The sequence below is a fragment of the Oryctolagus cuniculus genome, chromosome 5, assembly GCF_051225735.1.
Source record: "Oryctolagus cuniculus isolate XC-2025 breed Fujian yellow rabbit chromosome 5, ASM5122573v1, whole genome shotgun sequence".
NCBI lineage: Eukaryota > Metazoa > Chordata > Mammalia > Lagomorpha > Leporidae > Oryctolagus > Oryctolagus cuniculus.
Window position 1 is genome coordinate 112357155 of NC_142871.1, and position 15356 is coordinate 112372510.

Sequence of the window (15356 nt, forward strand, 5' to 3'; positions counted from 1 at the left end):
AGAATAGAAACCATTCATTTATGAACAATTAATCTTTGACAAAGAGGCTAAAATCAATCCCTGGAGCAAGAACAGTCTGTTCAACAGATGGTACTGGGAAAATTGGATCTCTGGTGCAGAAGTATGAAATGAGATCCCTACCTTAAACCTTACATAAAACTCAACACAAAAGGATCAAAGATAAGAATTTGTGACCTTGTAACATCAAATTCCTAGAGGAGAACATTGGGGAAACTCTGCAGGACATTGGCATAGGCAAAAAACTTCTTCGAAAAGACTCTAGATGCACAGATAGACAAAGCCAAAACAGACAAATGGGATTACACCAAGCTGAGTAGCTTCTGTGCTGCAAAAGAAACACTCAGGAGAGTGAAGAGGCAACCAACAGAATGGGAGATATTCGAAAACTATCAAACTCATAAAAGATTAATATCCAGAATCTCTAAAGAGTTCAAGAAACTCAACAACAAAACAATCCAGTTAAGAAATGGGCAAAGAAGTTGAACAGGCATTTTGTAAAAGAAAAAATTCAAATGGTCAACAGACACATGAATAAATGCTCAGGAACACCAGCCATCAGGGAAATGCAAATCAAAACCATAATGAGGATTCACATCACCCCAATTAGAATGGCTCTCATATAGAAATCAACAAATAATAAATGCTGGTGAGGATGTGGGGAAAAAGGTACCCTAATTCATCGTTGGTGGGAATATAAACTAGTACAGCCATTGTGGAAGATAGTATGGAGATACCTCAGAAAGCTGAAAATAGATAAATAATATGATCCAGCAATCCCACACCTGGGAATTTACCCAAGGAAAATGAAATCAGCATATGAAAGAGTTATCTGTACCCCCATGTTTACTGCAGATCAAATACAATAGTTATGATATGGAATTAACCCAGATGCCCACCAACTGATGATTGGATAAAGAAATTATGATATATATAGATAGATAGATATTGATATATCTATCTATCTATCTATATATAAATATATATCACAGGGTGCTACTCAGTCATTAAAAAAGAATGGAATCCTGTTGTTTGCAACAAAATGGATACAACTGGAAGCCATTATTCTTAGTGAAATAAGCCAGTCCCAAAAAAGACAAATACTATACATTTTCCCTAATCTGTGGTAACTAATAGAGAACCAAAAATGTAATGTGTAGCAGTGAAAATAATATTTTGAGCTTTGATGATTTGTCTCTACTGTTGAAGAACAGTGTGTTTTTCTTCATCCTATTTGTTGAACTCTTGATCTAGTGTAGGGTTAATCTTATGAGTAAACTGAAAGTAGGTCATTGTAAAAATTAAGAGAGGGAGAAGGAGGAGGAAGGGAGGGAAGATAGGGTGAGAAGTATCCCTATGTTCCTAAATCTGTATACATGAAATACATGAAATTTATATACCTTAAATAAATTTTTTTAAAAATTGCACCTATAAAGTACATGAAATCTGTTCTCCTTGTATTAATAAAAAGTTTTACAAAGGAAAAAAAATGCCCATCCCTAAAATCACATTTTTAGTACCTGAGACATTACATAGCAAATATGTACTGTAATTTTGGTTCTCATACATGACAAACTAGGATTATGCCAATTCACTTAACCTCTTGAAACTTTAGTTTCACTACATAAAAAAGAAAGAGATGCCATTATATCATCTTTGTCTCTTCATAACTAGGCCAATGACAGGTACCTTGAGCTCAGTATTGGATGAAGAACACAGACTCCTTATTTCAATCTTAATTAAAAATTGAACCCAACTATCTTGAAGAAAGTGGGAATTCAGTGAAGGCCTTTCAGTGGAGGAAAAACATGGTGGAGTTCATAGACTGTCTAACCCACCATTCATTTCCAATCCTTTCTTCCTTGTTTACTTCTATTATAGAAGCTGAAAAAGATAAAAGCTCACATGCTAAGCCTCTCTTGCAGTGATTTGCCCATACCGATACAGTTCCAGCCAGTGAAATCTAAACGTACTTGGGAAAGCTTCTGGCAGCACTTTTGATTTCCTGGTCAATGTCCAAGGCTTGCTCCACCCCTTGCCAGGCAGCCTTAAACGAAGCAAATGTAAAACTGTGTCTGGCATTCTACAACCACGAGAGCAAGACCAAAATCATCTCAGATAACACAACAATGACACTGCAGAGGGACTCAAAGCCACCTGCCAAATCCAGATTTGTTACACAAGATTATAAATCCATTTAACCAGTTTCAGTTGGATTTTCCATTGAGTCAACATCTTCCTGACTAATAAATTATAAGAATAAATGTGGACTTTATAATGGCCATTCCTGAGCTACTGTGGAGAATGGATTAAAGGCTCCAGAATGAAGGCAGGGAGATTTGTTAGAAAGCCTTATTGGTACTCTAAGTGAGAAAAACAAGCACTTGAATTAAGATACTGCAGTGAGAGAAGTAAAAGAAACAGGGAAAACTGGATAAAGAAGAGTTTCAAATCTCTTCTAAGTTTTTAGATTGAACAAAAAGAGAGATGGTTGGGCCATTCTCCCAAAACAGACACGGTGATAGATTGACAAATTCAGCTTTGTCATACTTAGTTTGAGATGACCATGAGGTAACCATCTGAGATTGATGAAAAAGGCACCTAACTATGGATCTTGAAATTAAGAGTAAGGTCTGGATTGACCAAATCCAATTTGAAAGAAACCATCACTAAGGTAATACTACTTACTTACTTACTACTACTGCAATGTGCATTTTATACTTAAAGCACATCTGAATTACTCAGAATGCATTTTTCATCACAAATATAACTTACGTGAAAAAGTATACTCAATTATCTAAAACTGTTCCAAACATAGTTTTCTTATTCACCTCACACTAAACAAAGTCTTATTCATCTTTTTAAAAATAGTTGATTTGACTTTGGACCAAAAGTATATCAGTTTGAAAGTTAATGAATTCAGTAAAACTAATGTCAGCAATGAATTTAGATTTACAGAGTAAATTGAAAAGTAATTCAAATTTATCAATATTCTTCAAATTTTTCTTGCAGTTTTTGTGGTAACTTTATATAACATTGTTAAATACAGTTCAAATCTTGTACAAATTGATTCAGGTTAGAAATATGTGTGAAATTATTCTAATTTTTATTTTTAAAAGATTTTATTTCAACATAAACTTTAGTCTTGTCTAGGTACTAGAGAACAAGTAAATTTTTTCCTATCCTTGGAGCTTCAAATTTTAATCTTTCATATGCAGTGAAGAGTGGGGAGAAAACAAACTGCCCCCTTTTTCTGTAATTATTATATATTTGGCTGGCATTGTTTCAGGAAAACCTTGATTTAGAGTTAAAAGTACAGTTAGTCTTCTACAATTCCACCAACTGGCAGCATGTACAAAATCATCAAACTTGCTTTTAATTCCTTCAACAATCTAGTAAAACCAGTGTTGACTCATTTATATAATGCACACTTAATTGTACCCATGGCACTTCCTGTTGAGCATTTCAGAAACCTGAGCACAAATTTTTTAAAAAAGATTTTATTTATTTATTTCAGAGGTAGAGTTACATACAGTGAGAGGGAGAGACAGACAGAAAGGTCTTCCATCTGCTGGTTCACTCCCAAAATCACTGCAATGGCCAGAACTGGGCTGATCCGAAGCCATAAGCCAGGAGCTTCCTCTGGGTCTCCCACAAGGCTGCAGGGACCCAGGTGCTTAGGCCATCTTCTACCGCCTTCCCAGGCCATGGCAGAGAGCTAAGAGTAGAACAGGCGCCCATACGGGATGCCAGCACTGCAGGCGAAGGATTAACCTACTGTGTCCCAGTGCTGGCCCCAAGCACAAATATTTTCGAACTGTATCATATGTACAAGATATAAAAAAATAAAAATTCTATGAAATATGCATTTTGACATAATTTAGACAATATGCCACCTATTATAATAGAAAATATTTTTTCTCATCTAGATGAAATCCTTACAACATGTGTAAAAGATTTAAAAGTAGGAGTTGGAGCTGTAGTATGGTAGGTTAAGCACCTGCCTGTGGCGCTGGCATCCCATATGGGCTACAGTTCAAGTCCTGGATGCTCCACTTCCAGCTCTCTGCTATGGCCTAGGAAGGCAGTGGGAGACAGCCCAAGTGCTTGGGCCCCTGCACCCACAAGGGAGGCTTGGAGGAGGCTCCTGGCTCTTGGCTTCAGATTGACCAACTCTGGCATTTGAGGCCATTTCGGGAGGGAACTAGCAGATGGAAGATCTCTCTTTCTGTGTCTCCCTTTCTCTCTCTCTAGCTCTGCCTCTCAAGTAAATAAATAAATCTTTTTAAAAAAATTTTAAATATTGATGTACATGGTTTTTCTTAGACCATGAGTTTAAATTATTTCTTCATAATTTTTAAGCCTTAAAAGACAGAATGGAATTACAGTACTAGTTGGGTCATATCTCTTAGTGAATAACTTATCTAAAGGTATATAAAAGGTTTTGGAATATTTCAGGTTTTGAGACAATTTGATACTGTGAGGTACTGTATTTTACTATTTTGTTGATGATGTTAACTGAAGACCTTGCACTTTGTAAAACATTTCTTTTAGGCTTTTATTCAAAATTTTGTAACAATTTATGTAACTAAAATAATTTATCATTTATCCCTCGAAAACCAGTTCTCTTCCATTCAAGAATCAAAGCTGTGTTGTATCTGGCCATGCATCTAAGTGCATAACCTTTTGAAAAAATTCTGATTTCAAGTGACGTTTTGTTGACACATAATTATACATATTTATGGGATACAATTCTTTTTTGACCTCAACCAGCAGTTTATCCAATTAATTTTTCATTTGCTCAATGCAAATACATTCCTATTTCCCATTTTACCTTTTCTTGTTAAATAACAGCTTGTTTTACTCTTCTCTAGCAACTTCAATTGCCATTCATCGTGAAATCTACAACATCCTTTCTTCCAGTTTTTTACTGTTCCAGCTGTAGTAGCTTCTGCATCGCCACTTGATTCTTTTAAAATTTTAAAATGTGTTCATATTCACGTGTAAACTAGAAAAGGAATGTAATTATAACTAAAATAAGTGTTTCAGTTCAATTACCAATTATAATTAAATAGATATCATTGTAATTCCTGTGGTTTGCATAAAATATTTGGAGAGACACCTATAATGCTATATCAGTTGCTAAAATGTGCATTGATCCATCTGTTAACATGGACTGAATCAGTGATGGCATTTATATGTGTATTAGAAATGATACCAAGGGGCCAGCACTGTGGCCCAGTGGGTTAAGCTGCTGCCCGTGTGACTGACAGCAGTGCCAGAATCCCATATGGGCACTGGGTAGAGTTCTGGCTGCTCCACTTTTGATCCAGCTCCCCGTTAATGCACCTGGAAAAGCAGCAGAAGATGACCCAAGTGCTAGGGCCCCTGCCACCAATGTGGGGAACCTGGAAGAAGCTCCTGGCACCTGGCATTGGCCTGGCCTAGCCTGGCCATTGTGGCCAGTTGAGGAGTGAACCAGCAGATGGAAGATCTCTCATTTTCTCTGTCTCTCCCTCTCTCTGTAACTCTGCTTTTCAAATAAATAAATAAATCTTTCTTTTAAAAAAAGAAATGATACTAGGTTTGATAAGCACATTACAACAAGCTTATCTTTTGTAAGGTAAGAAAGTAAAATGTGTTCTGAAAACAGCAACATTGAGCTGCCTAGAAAAATAGTTGATAGTGCTTAAGTTTTTATGTTTAATTAGAATAAACTAAAATTTTATTTTCTTTGTACTGAGCTCAGTTCAAGAACGTAATAGGCATATGTAGTTAATGCTACTATATCAGATAGTGCAGGTATGGGAATGAAAAAGATAATAGTCAAAAGACTTAGTGCTTTCATTTCATTTCTCTTTTATTTGAAATAACCTTTAAGGCTTAGAACTTGTCAGTCATGTTATTTTATTGCATTCGTACTTAAAGTAATACAGTGCAAAAGTGAAAATGTTCTTTACAGGACTTCTTGGAATTTATAAAATTACCTACTCCAGCAGACATTAGGTAAATCAAACCAATCATCATCAACTTTATATCTTCAGGGAATGCTTTCTAAATAGCAACATACTAATAAGTTTAACTGGCTTTCCAAAGGAAATAATTATGTATATAAAGGATGTGAAGCACACAATTTACATATGATAAAAATATACATAGTACTCCTTATTGTTAAGTTCCATATAGCCAATTGTCACAGAAGGCCTTTGTCGATTTTTGCCAAAATCTCGTATCTGTAGCCAACCTATGATTGCAATTTGACCAGGATTTTACAAATGGAGCTGCATCCCAATCTAACTCTTTCCTCAATAAATTTATTGTTGTTAAATCTGATATGTGATCTACTATTTTATTTTTAAAGATTTATTTATTTATTTGGAAGGCAGAGTTACAGAGAGGCAGAGGCAGAGAGAGAGTCTTCCATCTGGTTTACTCTTCAGATGGCCGCAACAGCAGGAATTGTACCAATACAAAACCAGGAGCCAATAGCTTCTTCTGGGTCTCTCATGTGGGCGCAGGGTCCCAAGGATTTGGGCCATCAGCCATTGCCTTCCCAGGCTACAGCAGAGAAGTGGATCAGAAGTGGAGCAGCCAGGACAACCATATGGGATGCCAGCACCACAGGCAGCAGCTCCACCCACTACATCACAGCGCTGGCCCCTGATCTACTGTTAAACTATTTCTCACCCTTGTACAAATGATGTTCATTAAACTGAAACCTCTTTCAGCTTCAGTGCTATTGATTGCAATAGTGCTAAATATCTTTTCAGCTTTTTGTATGGTTGTAGGAATCGAAACACTGTTTGATTTTATATTATTATTTACAAATCCTGAAACTCATTGAAATTAATTTTATATTTTAAAATTTCACATAAATGAAATAATTTCTCTTCACCAGCTATCCATAGTGAAGTTATTTCTTCATAAGGTCATGTAGAAGGTTCTAGCAAATTAAAATAATTAAAAATACTTTCTTCATTTCTGTCAAATAAAAGGTATAAATTCATATATTGAATTATATTGTCTTAATACATTTATAGGAAATGCATTACATTTTTTATTAAATGGAATATCTTTACATTTATCTGACTTAATTAAATCTTCAATTTGAGATTCATATTTTCCAGTACCAATTTTTAAATTTCCCAAAGCTCTTATTGGTGTGTTTGATCAATTTTTGTGCTTTCTGAATGTTAGTTAGTTGACCTTGACTGTAATGCTGTTGAAAATAGTGAAAATTGTTCAAGAATGTCAATCATTAAAGCAAAGTTTTGTGAGAAATTAATGTTAGCTAATCTCTTTGCCAAACCAGATGGAGAATGAGAAAAATGCGTATATAACACAGAATATGCATGCCATACAGCAGTAGCAGCTTGTAAACTACATGCTGCCCATCTTGGTCCCATTACCTGACCAATTTTAAAAATTTCAATTTTAAGTTCTTTAGCCACAGTTCCTAAAAATTGGTTTGATTTTTATTTTAAAATGATTAACTTGTTTTATTTCAGATATTGAATCATCAAGTGACAATTGCAATTGATGGTTTAAACAGTTCCAAACGATGATTTCAGGAAAATTTTCTAATAACTTTGTAGCTACTCCAGACTTTCTTCCCGAAGTTGTATTAGCACCATCAGAACAAAACGCAACTAAATTTGCTAGCAAATATTCATTTGTAAAGCCACAATCATTTAAAGTAGTCAATAATGTATGTAAAATATACTCTGCTGTGGTTGACACCAACTCTTTCAAAGCAACAAATAAAGTAACAGGTGCAAGAGCTGAATGAACTACACACTGGAGATAAACCACCAGAGTATTTTTCTTTGAAACTATATGCCTCATCAACTCTGATACATATTTTTGGCATTCTCTTCAATAATATTCTTAAATATCTTCATATTCATTTCTTTTGTGATACGTTCTGCTACTCTTGTTGCACTATAGCATGTATTTAAACAATCACTCTCTCCATTTTTCTCTCATAATTCTATTGCTCCCTCAATATCAGATGAAGGTCTATTATTATTATTATTTTTTAATTTGACAGCCAGAGTTAGACAGTGAGAGAGAGCGACCAAGAGAAAGGTCTTCCTTCCATTGGTTCACTCCTCAAATGGCCGCCACAGCTGGCGCTGCGCCAATCCGAAGCCAGGAGCCAGGTGCTTCTCCTGGTCTCCCATGTGGGTGCAGGGCCCAAGCACTAGGGCCATCCTCCACTGCCTTCCCGGGACACAGCAGAGAGCTGGCCTGGAAGAGGAGCAACCGGGACTAGAACATAGCGCCCATATGGGATGCTGGCGCCACGGGCAGAGGATTAACCAAATGAGCCACGGCGCCGGCCTTGGTCTATTATGTTTTACTAAACTGTAAACAGTATATAAAACTTTTACAGCAGCATCAATATTTTTGTCATTTTGCTTATGTGCTAAGTTAGAAACTTAATCATTAACTGATTCCTTTAACAAATTCTGAATTTTACCATGGGCTTTAGAAACATCATGTTCCCTAATTTTTTTTCATAGAGGTCTTTGCCTACTAGTTTTATTACTGTCATTAGGGATTACTAGATATGCAATCCATTCCTTGGACATACGGATGTGCTTTTCTGCTTTTGATCCCAAATTCCGAACTGCTGAACAATCCTTACATCCTAATTTACCTTCTTTTATTTCAAGCCATTTGTACTGTTATGTAAACATAAATGCTTGTTTTTTTAATCCAACAATCTGGAAGCACAAGATTATCAGTTTCTTCTTTTGATGAACAAGATGTTTTTTCTTCAAATATTGGTTGTTCAATAATGTTCAATCATTGGGTTTCTCTGATTTAGGCAATCCACAGTGATTTTTGTTCCTATTGTTGCTTTCTGTATCTGTTTTCATCTTCTTCACATTTAAAAAATGGAAAATGTTATTCTGCCATTTTGGCATTTTAGAGGGAACAGAATCAGAAAAATAATTGTATGTACCTTAGTAAAATTCATGGTTGTACATCAAAGCTTAATGTAGAAAGTTCTCAATGATTTCTTTACATAACTTCAGAATTATAAGCTAAAATACTTACCTTGATTTTCAGTTTATACCTATAATTTCTTTTTTTTAATTATTATTTATTTGAAAGTCAGAGTTATGCAGAGAGAGAAAGAGAGGTCTTCCATCCGCTGATTCACTCCCCAGATGGCCGCAACTGCCGAAGCTATGCTGATCTGAAGCCAGGAGCCAGGAGCCTCTTCCGGGTCTCCCATGTGGGTGCAGGGGCCCAAGGACTTAGGCCACCTTCCACTGCTTTCCCAGGCCATAGCAGAGAGTTGGGTGGGAAGTGAAGCAGCCAGGACTCGAACCAGCACCCATATGGGATGCCGGCGCTTCAGGCAGGGCGTTCTCCCGCTGCACCACAGCACCGGCCCCATACCTATAATTTCAATGTGACTTGACATCTCTAGGAAAATCCACTACCTGTTTTTAAAATTATATAGTCAACAGCATCACAAAATCTGACATGAATGTTTTGATTATTATCCAGTTCTACAAAAAGCTTGGTCATATTATTTGCAAATAAGTATATATATATATATATATATTTGATAGGCAGAGTGGACAGTGAGAGAGACAGAGAGAAAGGTCTTCCTTTTGCCGTTGGTTCACCCTCCAATGGCCGCTGCTGCCGGTGCACCGCGCTGATCCGAAGCCCGGAGCCAGGTGCTTCTCCTGCTCTCCCATGCGGGTGCAGGGCCCAAGGACTTGGGCCATCCTCCACTGCCTTCCCTGGCCACAGCAGAGAGCTGGCCTGGAAGAGGGGCAACCGGGACAGAATCCGGCACCCCGACCGGGACTAGAACCCGTGGTGCCACAGGCAGAGGATTAGCCAAGTGAGCCGCAGCACCAGCCCGCAAATAAGTATAGTTTAACATGAAGAGTCGATGATATTTTCATTTATGTTAATAAGCTAAAAGTGAAACCAATAAAGATATCAGAGTTCCACTCATTCATCAAAGATGACACCAACATCTTTGCTGAATTGATAGAGTATTCATATATTACAAGGCAATTTGTTCAAGTTTTGACTGCATATATTCTAGTAGATTAGTTATACCACATTTTGAAGTTTAATCTGTATTAATATTTTATCCATAATTTTATTAAGTTTAGGCCAGGGATGGGGAATGTCTGGTCCACGGGCCATACAAGGCCTGTGAAATCATTTGGTCTTGTCCTGCCAAGGCAATGAAAGGTAAAAATCAAAATTCAACAAACCTACAGCAGGCTAATTTTCAAGTTCATTATTTTGTATGATCTACAAATCTTGTCAGAAATATCCAAATGGCCCTTGGCAGAAAAAAGTTTCCCAGCCCTGGTTTAGCTAATCAACAAATAAAAAATCTAGCTCTTATTTGTGTTTTATCAATTACTACAGGGTAAATACTCCCACCATGCTATAGTAGCAATTTATTATGTGGTATCCCCACCATTTGCATACAATAGACACAAATAATGTGAAATGCAAATTAGGAAATGATGAGTTTGAATATTGCCTTAAATATAGTGATAATTTATTACTTGTATGCTTATATGGTTTAATTTTTAATAATTCTTATATCTACAGTCAACTCACAGAACCCCTGAAAATTTAACAATATTTCTTGCAACCCAGTTTAATACATCTCCAACATACTACTGTACTTCATGACAGAACTGTATAAATACAAATATGTACCTTACATCACTATGACAAGTGCTAGGCTCTTCATCATCACCACAGACCAGATCAATGTATTCAAGAACAGGTCTTAATGGTCCTTCCTAAAAAGGAATTGGGCAAACGGATAATAATAATTTTATTATTAAATTTTTTAGTATTATTAAATTCATATTATTTTATATAATATTTAAATACAAATATGGAATAATGAAAAATCTAAAAAGAGCTTAAATCTACATATAAGAATAAAGCCATGTGGATATCTTTGGGAATGGGAAAGAGTAGGAGTGATAATATTAAAAAGACACAAATCAATTGTTACATCAACAAGAGTCACTGCGCACTTACTCCCCATGTAGGACCTCTGTCCTCAATGTGTTGTACTATGAGAATTAATGGTAAAACTAGTCTTTAAACAGTAGTTTATACTTTGTGTGTCTGTGTGGGTGCAAACTGCTGAAATCTTTACTTAGTATAGAGTTGATCTTCTGAATATAAAGATAATTAAAAATGAATCTTAATGAAGAATGGGGTGGGAGAGTGAGTAGGAGATGAGATGGTTGTGGGTGGGAGGGTGGTTATGGGGGGAAGAACCGCTATAATCCAAAAGTTGTACTTTTGAAATTTATATTTATTAAAGTTTTCTATAAAAAAGACACAGATTTCATGGAACACTTTTAAAATTTACATAAAAATATTTACAAGTTTTTTATTGATTTTTATTGATTTGAAAGACAGAGAGAGAGAGAGGAGAGAGACATATCTTCCATCCATGGGTTCATTCCCTAAATGTCTACAACAGTCAGGGCTTAGCCAGGAGCCTAGAACTCAGTTGAGGTCTCCCACATGGGTGGCAGAAACCCAAGTACTTGAGCCATCATCTGCTGCCTCCCTGGATAAACATCAGCAGAAAGCTGTAATGGGAGGTGAAGCTGGAACTCCAATCCAGGCTATCCCAAGTGGCATCTTAACTGCTATACCAAACACCTGCCCCAACAGCTCTTTTTATACACCCAAATATTTATCATTTCTTTCTTCCAGCATACTGTGTTTACTTTGGGGATATATTCAAAGCAGAATGCAAAGAGGGTACTATGCCAAAATACAGACTACTGGCCAAAAAAAAAAAAAAATCAAGATTTATATGAAAAGACTATGGAATTAAAATCAGAATATAAGTCACTTTTTTTTTTTTTTTTGGATGTTGAGAACCCTGAAGCAGAGAACTACACCCAGTAGCATTTCATTTTTACTGGATGGTACAATAAAAGACCTAAGAGAAGTGTGCATACCCTAGAAGAGCTCAGTAAAGGATGGATTTAGAGGAAAGTTGTAGATTCTGCCTCTGAATATATTTTAAAGAACTGAATTTATTATCTTTTAGGTGACACCATTTAAATGCAATAGTAATTTTTGATCAGGTTCTTCCTGATACTATAATTCCATTGAGAGTATGTAATTCACATCTCCAAAGGATCAATGCTGACAAACCTTTGATTTTTTTTTTAAGATTTATTTATTTACTTGAAAGTCAGAGTTACACACAGAGAGAAGGTGAGGCAGAGAGAGAAAGAGAAAGAGAGAGAGAGGTCTTCCACCTGCTGGTTCACTCCCCAAATGGCTACAATGGCTGGAGATGCGCTGATCCGAAGCCAGGAGCCAGGGGCTTCTTTCAGGTCTCCCACGTGGGTGCAGGGGCCCAAGGACTTGGGCCATCTTCCACTGCTTTCCCAGCCATCGCAGAGAGCTATATGGGAAGAGGAGCAGCCGGGACTTGAACCAGCACCCATATGGGATACCAGCACTGCAGGCAGAGGCTTTACCCAATACGCCACAGCGCCAGCCCCAAACCTTTGATTTTCTGTTTGAAACAGTGAGATTCTATCATGTTGAACATACAAAATTTTGTATATAAAAATGCTAGACTGCAGAGAAATTTGAGACCACACTGAGGGCTGCATAAACTCTTTGTGTGGTCCCAGGGGTAGAGCAAATACCCACAGGGGCCAGATTTCATACATCAACTACCCTCAATTCCACTCAGCTGTGTGGAATTACTCCTGAGTCAAAAAGAGAGAGAGAGAGAGAAAGAGAGAGAGAGAGAGAGAGTGAGAGAACAATCTGGGTGAGTCACCTTTGGCACAACCTTAACCCTGAAGAACCAAACAGAGCTCTCTGGACACACCCATCACAGCCTCTAAGGATCCATCAAAAACAGACAGTCCACTTAATCTAGAGTCATAGTATAACGAGAAAAAGCACCACAGCGAAGAAACCAAAGAATATCTCCACAATGTCAAACAAACACAGAAACTGAGGTAACAAGAACAAGGAAGACACTATGATGCCCCCAAATGAAAAAGACACTCCAATTCAAGATTATGAAGATGATGAGATAGAAGAAATGCAAGAAGTGGATCTCAAAAATTGATAAGAACATTAAGAAGTTCTCAAAAACAAATTCTTGAACTACAGAAATCCTTAATGGACAGGATAGAAAATCTCTCTCGTGAAAATGAAATATTAAGGAGGAATCAAAATGAAATGAAACAACTAGTACAACAGGAAACTGTGATAGTGATGAGAAAGCATAATGAAATGAAGAATTCAATAGATCAAATGACAAACACATTAGAGAGCCTTAAAAACAGAATGGGTGAAGCAGAAGAGAGAATATCAGACTTAGAAGACAGAGAACACAAAAGTATACAGTCAAACCAAAGAAAAGAAGAGGAAATTAGAAATCTAAAAAATATTGTGGGGAATCGACAGGATACTATTAAAAAACCCAACATTCGGGTTCTAGGAGTTCCTGAAGGCATGGAGAGGGAGAAAAGATTAGAAGGCCTTTTTAGTGAGATACTAGCAGAAAATTTCCCAGGTTTGGAGAAGGACAGAGACATCCTAGTACAGGAAGTTCATAAAACCCCTAATAAACATGACCAAAAGAGATCCTCACCACAACACGTTGTAATTAAACTCACCACAGTGAAATATAAAGAAAAGATCCTAAAATGTGCAAGAGAGAAATGTCAGATTACTCTCAGAGGATCTCCAATTAGATTCATAGCTGACTTCTCATCAGAAACCCTACAAACTAGGAGGGAATGGCGAGATATAGCCCAGGTACTAAGAGAGAAAAACTGCCAGCCCAGAATATTATCTCCTGCAAAGCTATCATTTGTGAATGAAGGTGAAATAAAGACCTTTCACAGCAAACAGAAATTGAAAGAATTTGTTGCCACTCATCCAGCCCTGCAAAAGATGCTTAAAGATGTGTTACACACAGAAACACAGAAACATGGTCATCAATATGAAAGAAGGTAAAGGAAGGAAACCTCACAGCAAAAGATCACAGGAAGTTCAAAACATACGTTAGAAAATATCTTTGGCAAATGGCAGGGCAAAGTTACTACTTATCAATAGTCACATTGAACGTTAATGGCCTGAACTGTCCAGTTAAAAGACACAGATTGGCTGATTGGGTTAAGGAACAAAACCCATCTATTTGCTGCTTACAAGAAACACATCTTTCCAACAAAGATCCATATAGACTGAAAGTGAAAGGCTGGAAAAAGATATACCATGCCAGCAGAAATGAAAAAAGAGCGGGCATAGCCATCTTAATATCAGACAACATAAACTTTAACACAAAAACTGTTAAGAGAGACAAAGCGGGGGCACTATATAATTATTAAGGGATCAACTCAACAGGAAGATATAACGATTACCAATGTATTTGCACCTAATTACAGGGCACCAGTTTATTTAAAAGATTTGTTAAGGGACTTAAAGGGAGACTTAGACCCTAATACAATAGTATGGGGGACTTCAATACTCCACTTTCAGAAGTAGACATATCAACAGGACAGAAGATCAACAAGGAGACAGTAGATTTAAATGACACTATAGCCCAAATGGATCTAACAGATATCTACAGAACTTTTCATCCTACACAGAAAGCATTTACATTCTTCTCAGCAGTACATGGAACCTTCTCTAGGATTGACCACATACTAGGCCATAAAGCAAGTCTCAGCAAATTCAAAAGAATTAGAATCATACCATGCAGCTTCTCAGACCATAAAGGAATGAAGTTGGAAATTAGCAACTCAGGAATCCCTAGAGCATACACAAACACATGGAGATTGAACAACATGCTCCTGAATGAACAATGGGTCATAGAAGAAATTAAAAGAGAAATCAAAAATTTTCTGGAAGTAAATGAGGATAACAACACAACATACCAAAACTTATGGGATACAGCAAAAGCAGTGTTAAGAGGAAAGTTTATATCAATAGGTGCCTACATCAAGAAATTGGAAAGGCACCAAATAAATGAGCTTTCAATTCATCTCAAGGATCTAGAAAATCTGCAGCAAACCAGACCCAAATCTAGTAGGAGAAGAGAAATAATTAAAATCAGAGAAGAAATCAACAGGATTGAATACAAAAAAAATTACAAAAAATCAGCCAAACGAGGAGCTGGTTTTTTGAAAAAATAAACAAAATTGACACCCCATTGGCCCAACTAACTAAAAAAAGAAGAGAAAAGACCCAAATCAATAAAATCAGAGATGAGAAAGGAAATGTAACAACAGACACCACAGAAATAAAAAGAATCATCAGAAATTACT

The 15356-nt window shown here is 36.7% G+C and overlaps 1 protein-coding gene across 1 annotated transcript; it reads right to left on the reverse strand.

Annotated features, from left to right (window-relative positions):
• Positions 1-5976: 5976 nt before the first annotated feature.
• Positions 5977-8966, reverse strand: KIAA1586 (KIAA1586 ortholog). Its single transcript, XM_070074508.2, is given in 14 exon segments — positions 5977-6213; positions 6216-6362; position 6452; positions 6688-6848; positions 6851-7044; positions 7046-7176; positions 7178-7216; positions 7218-7479; positions 7481-7855; positions 7857-7882; positions 7884-8037; positions 8353-8738; positions 8740-8829; positions 8832-8966. Coding segments are annotated over 14 exon segments (2178 nt in total). The 5' UTR covers positions 8952-8966; the 3' UTR covers positions 5977-6121.
• Between the last annotated feature and the right edge of the window lie 6390 nt (positions 8967-15356).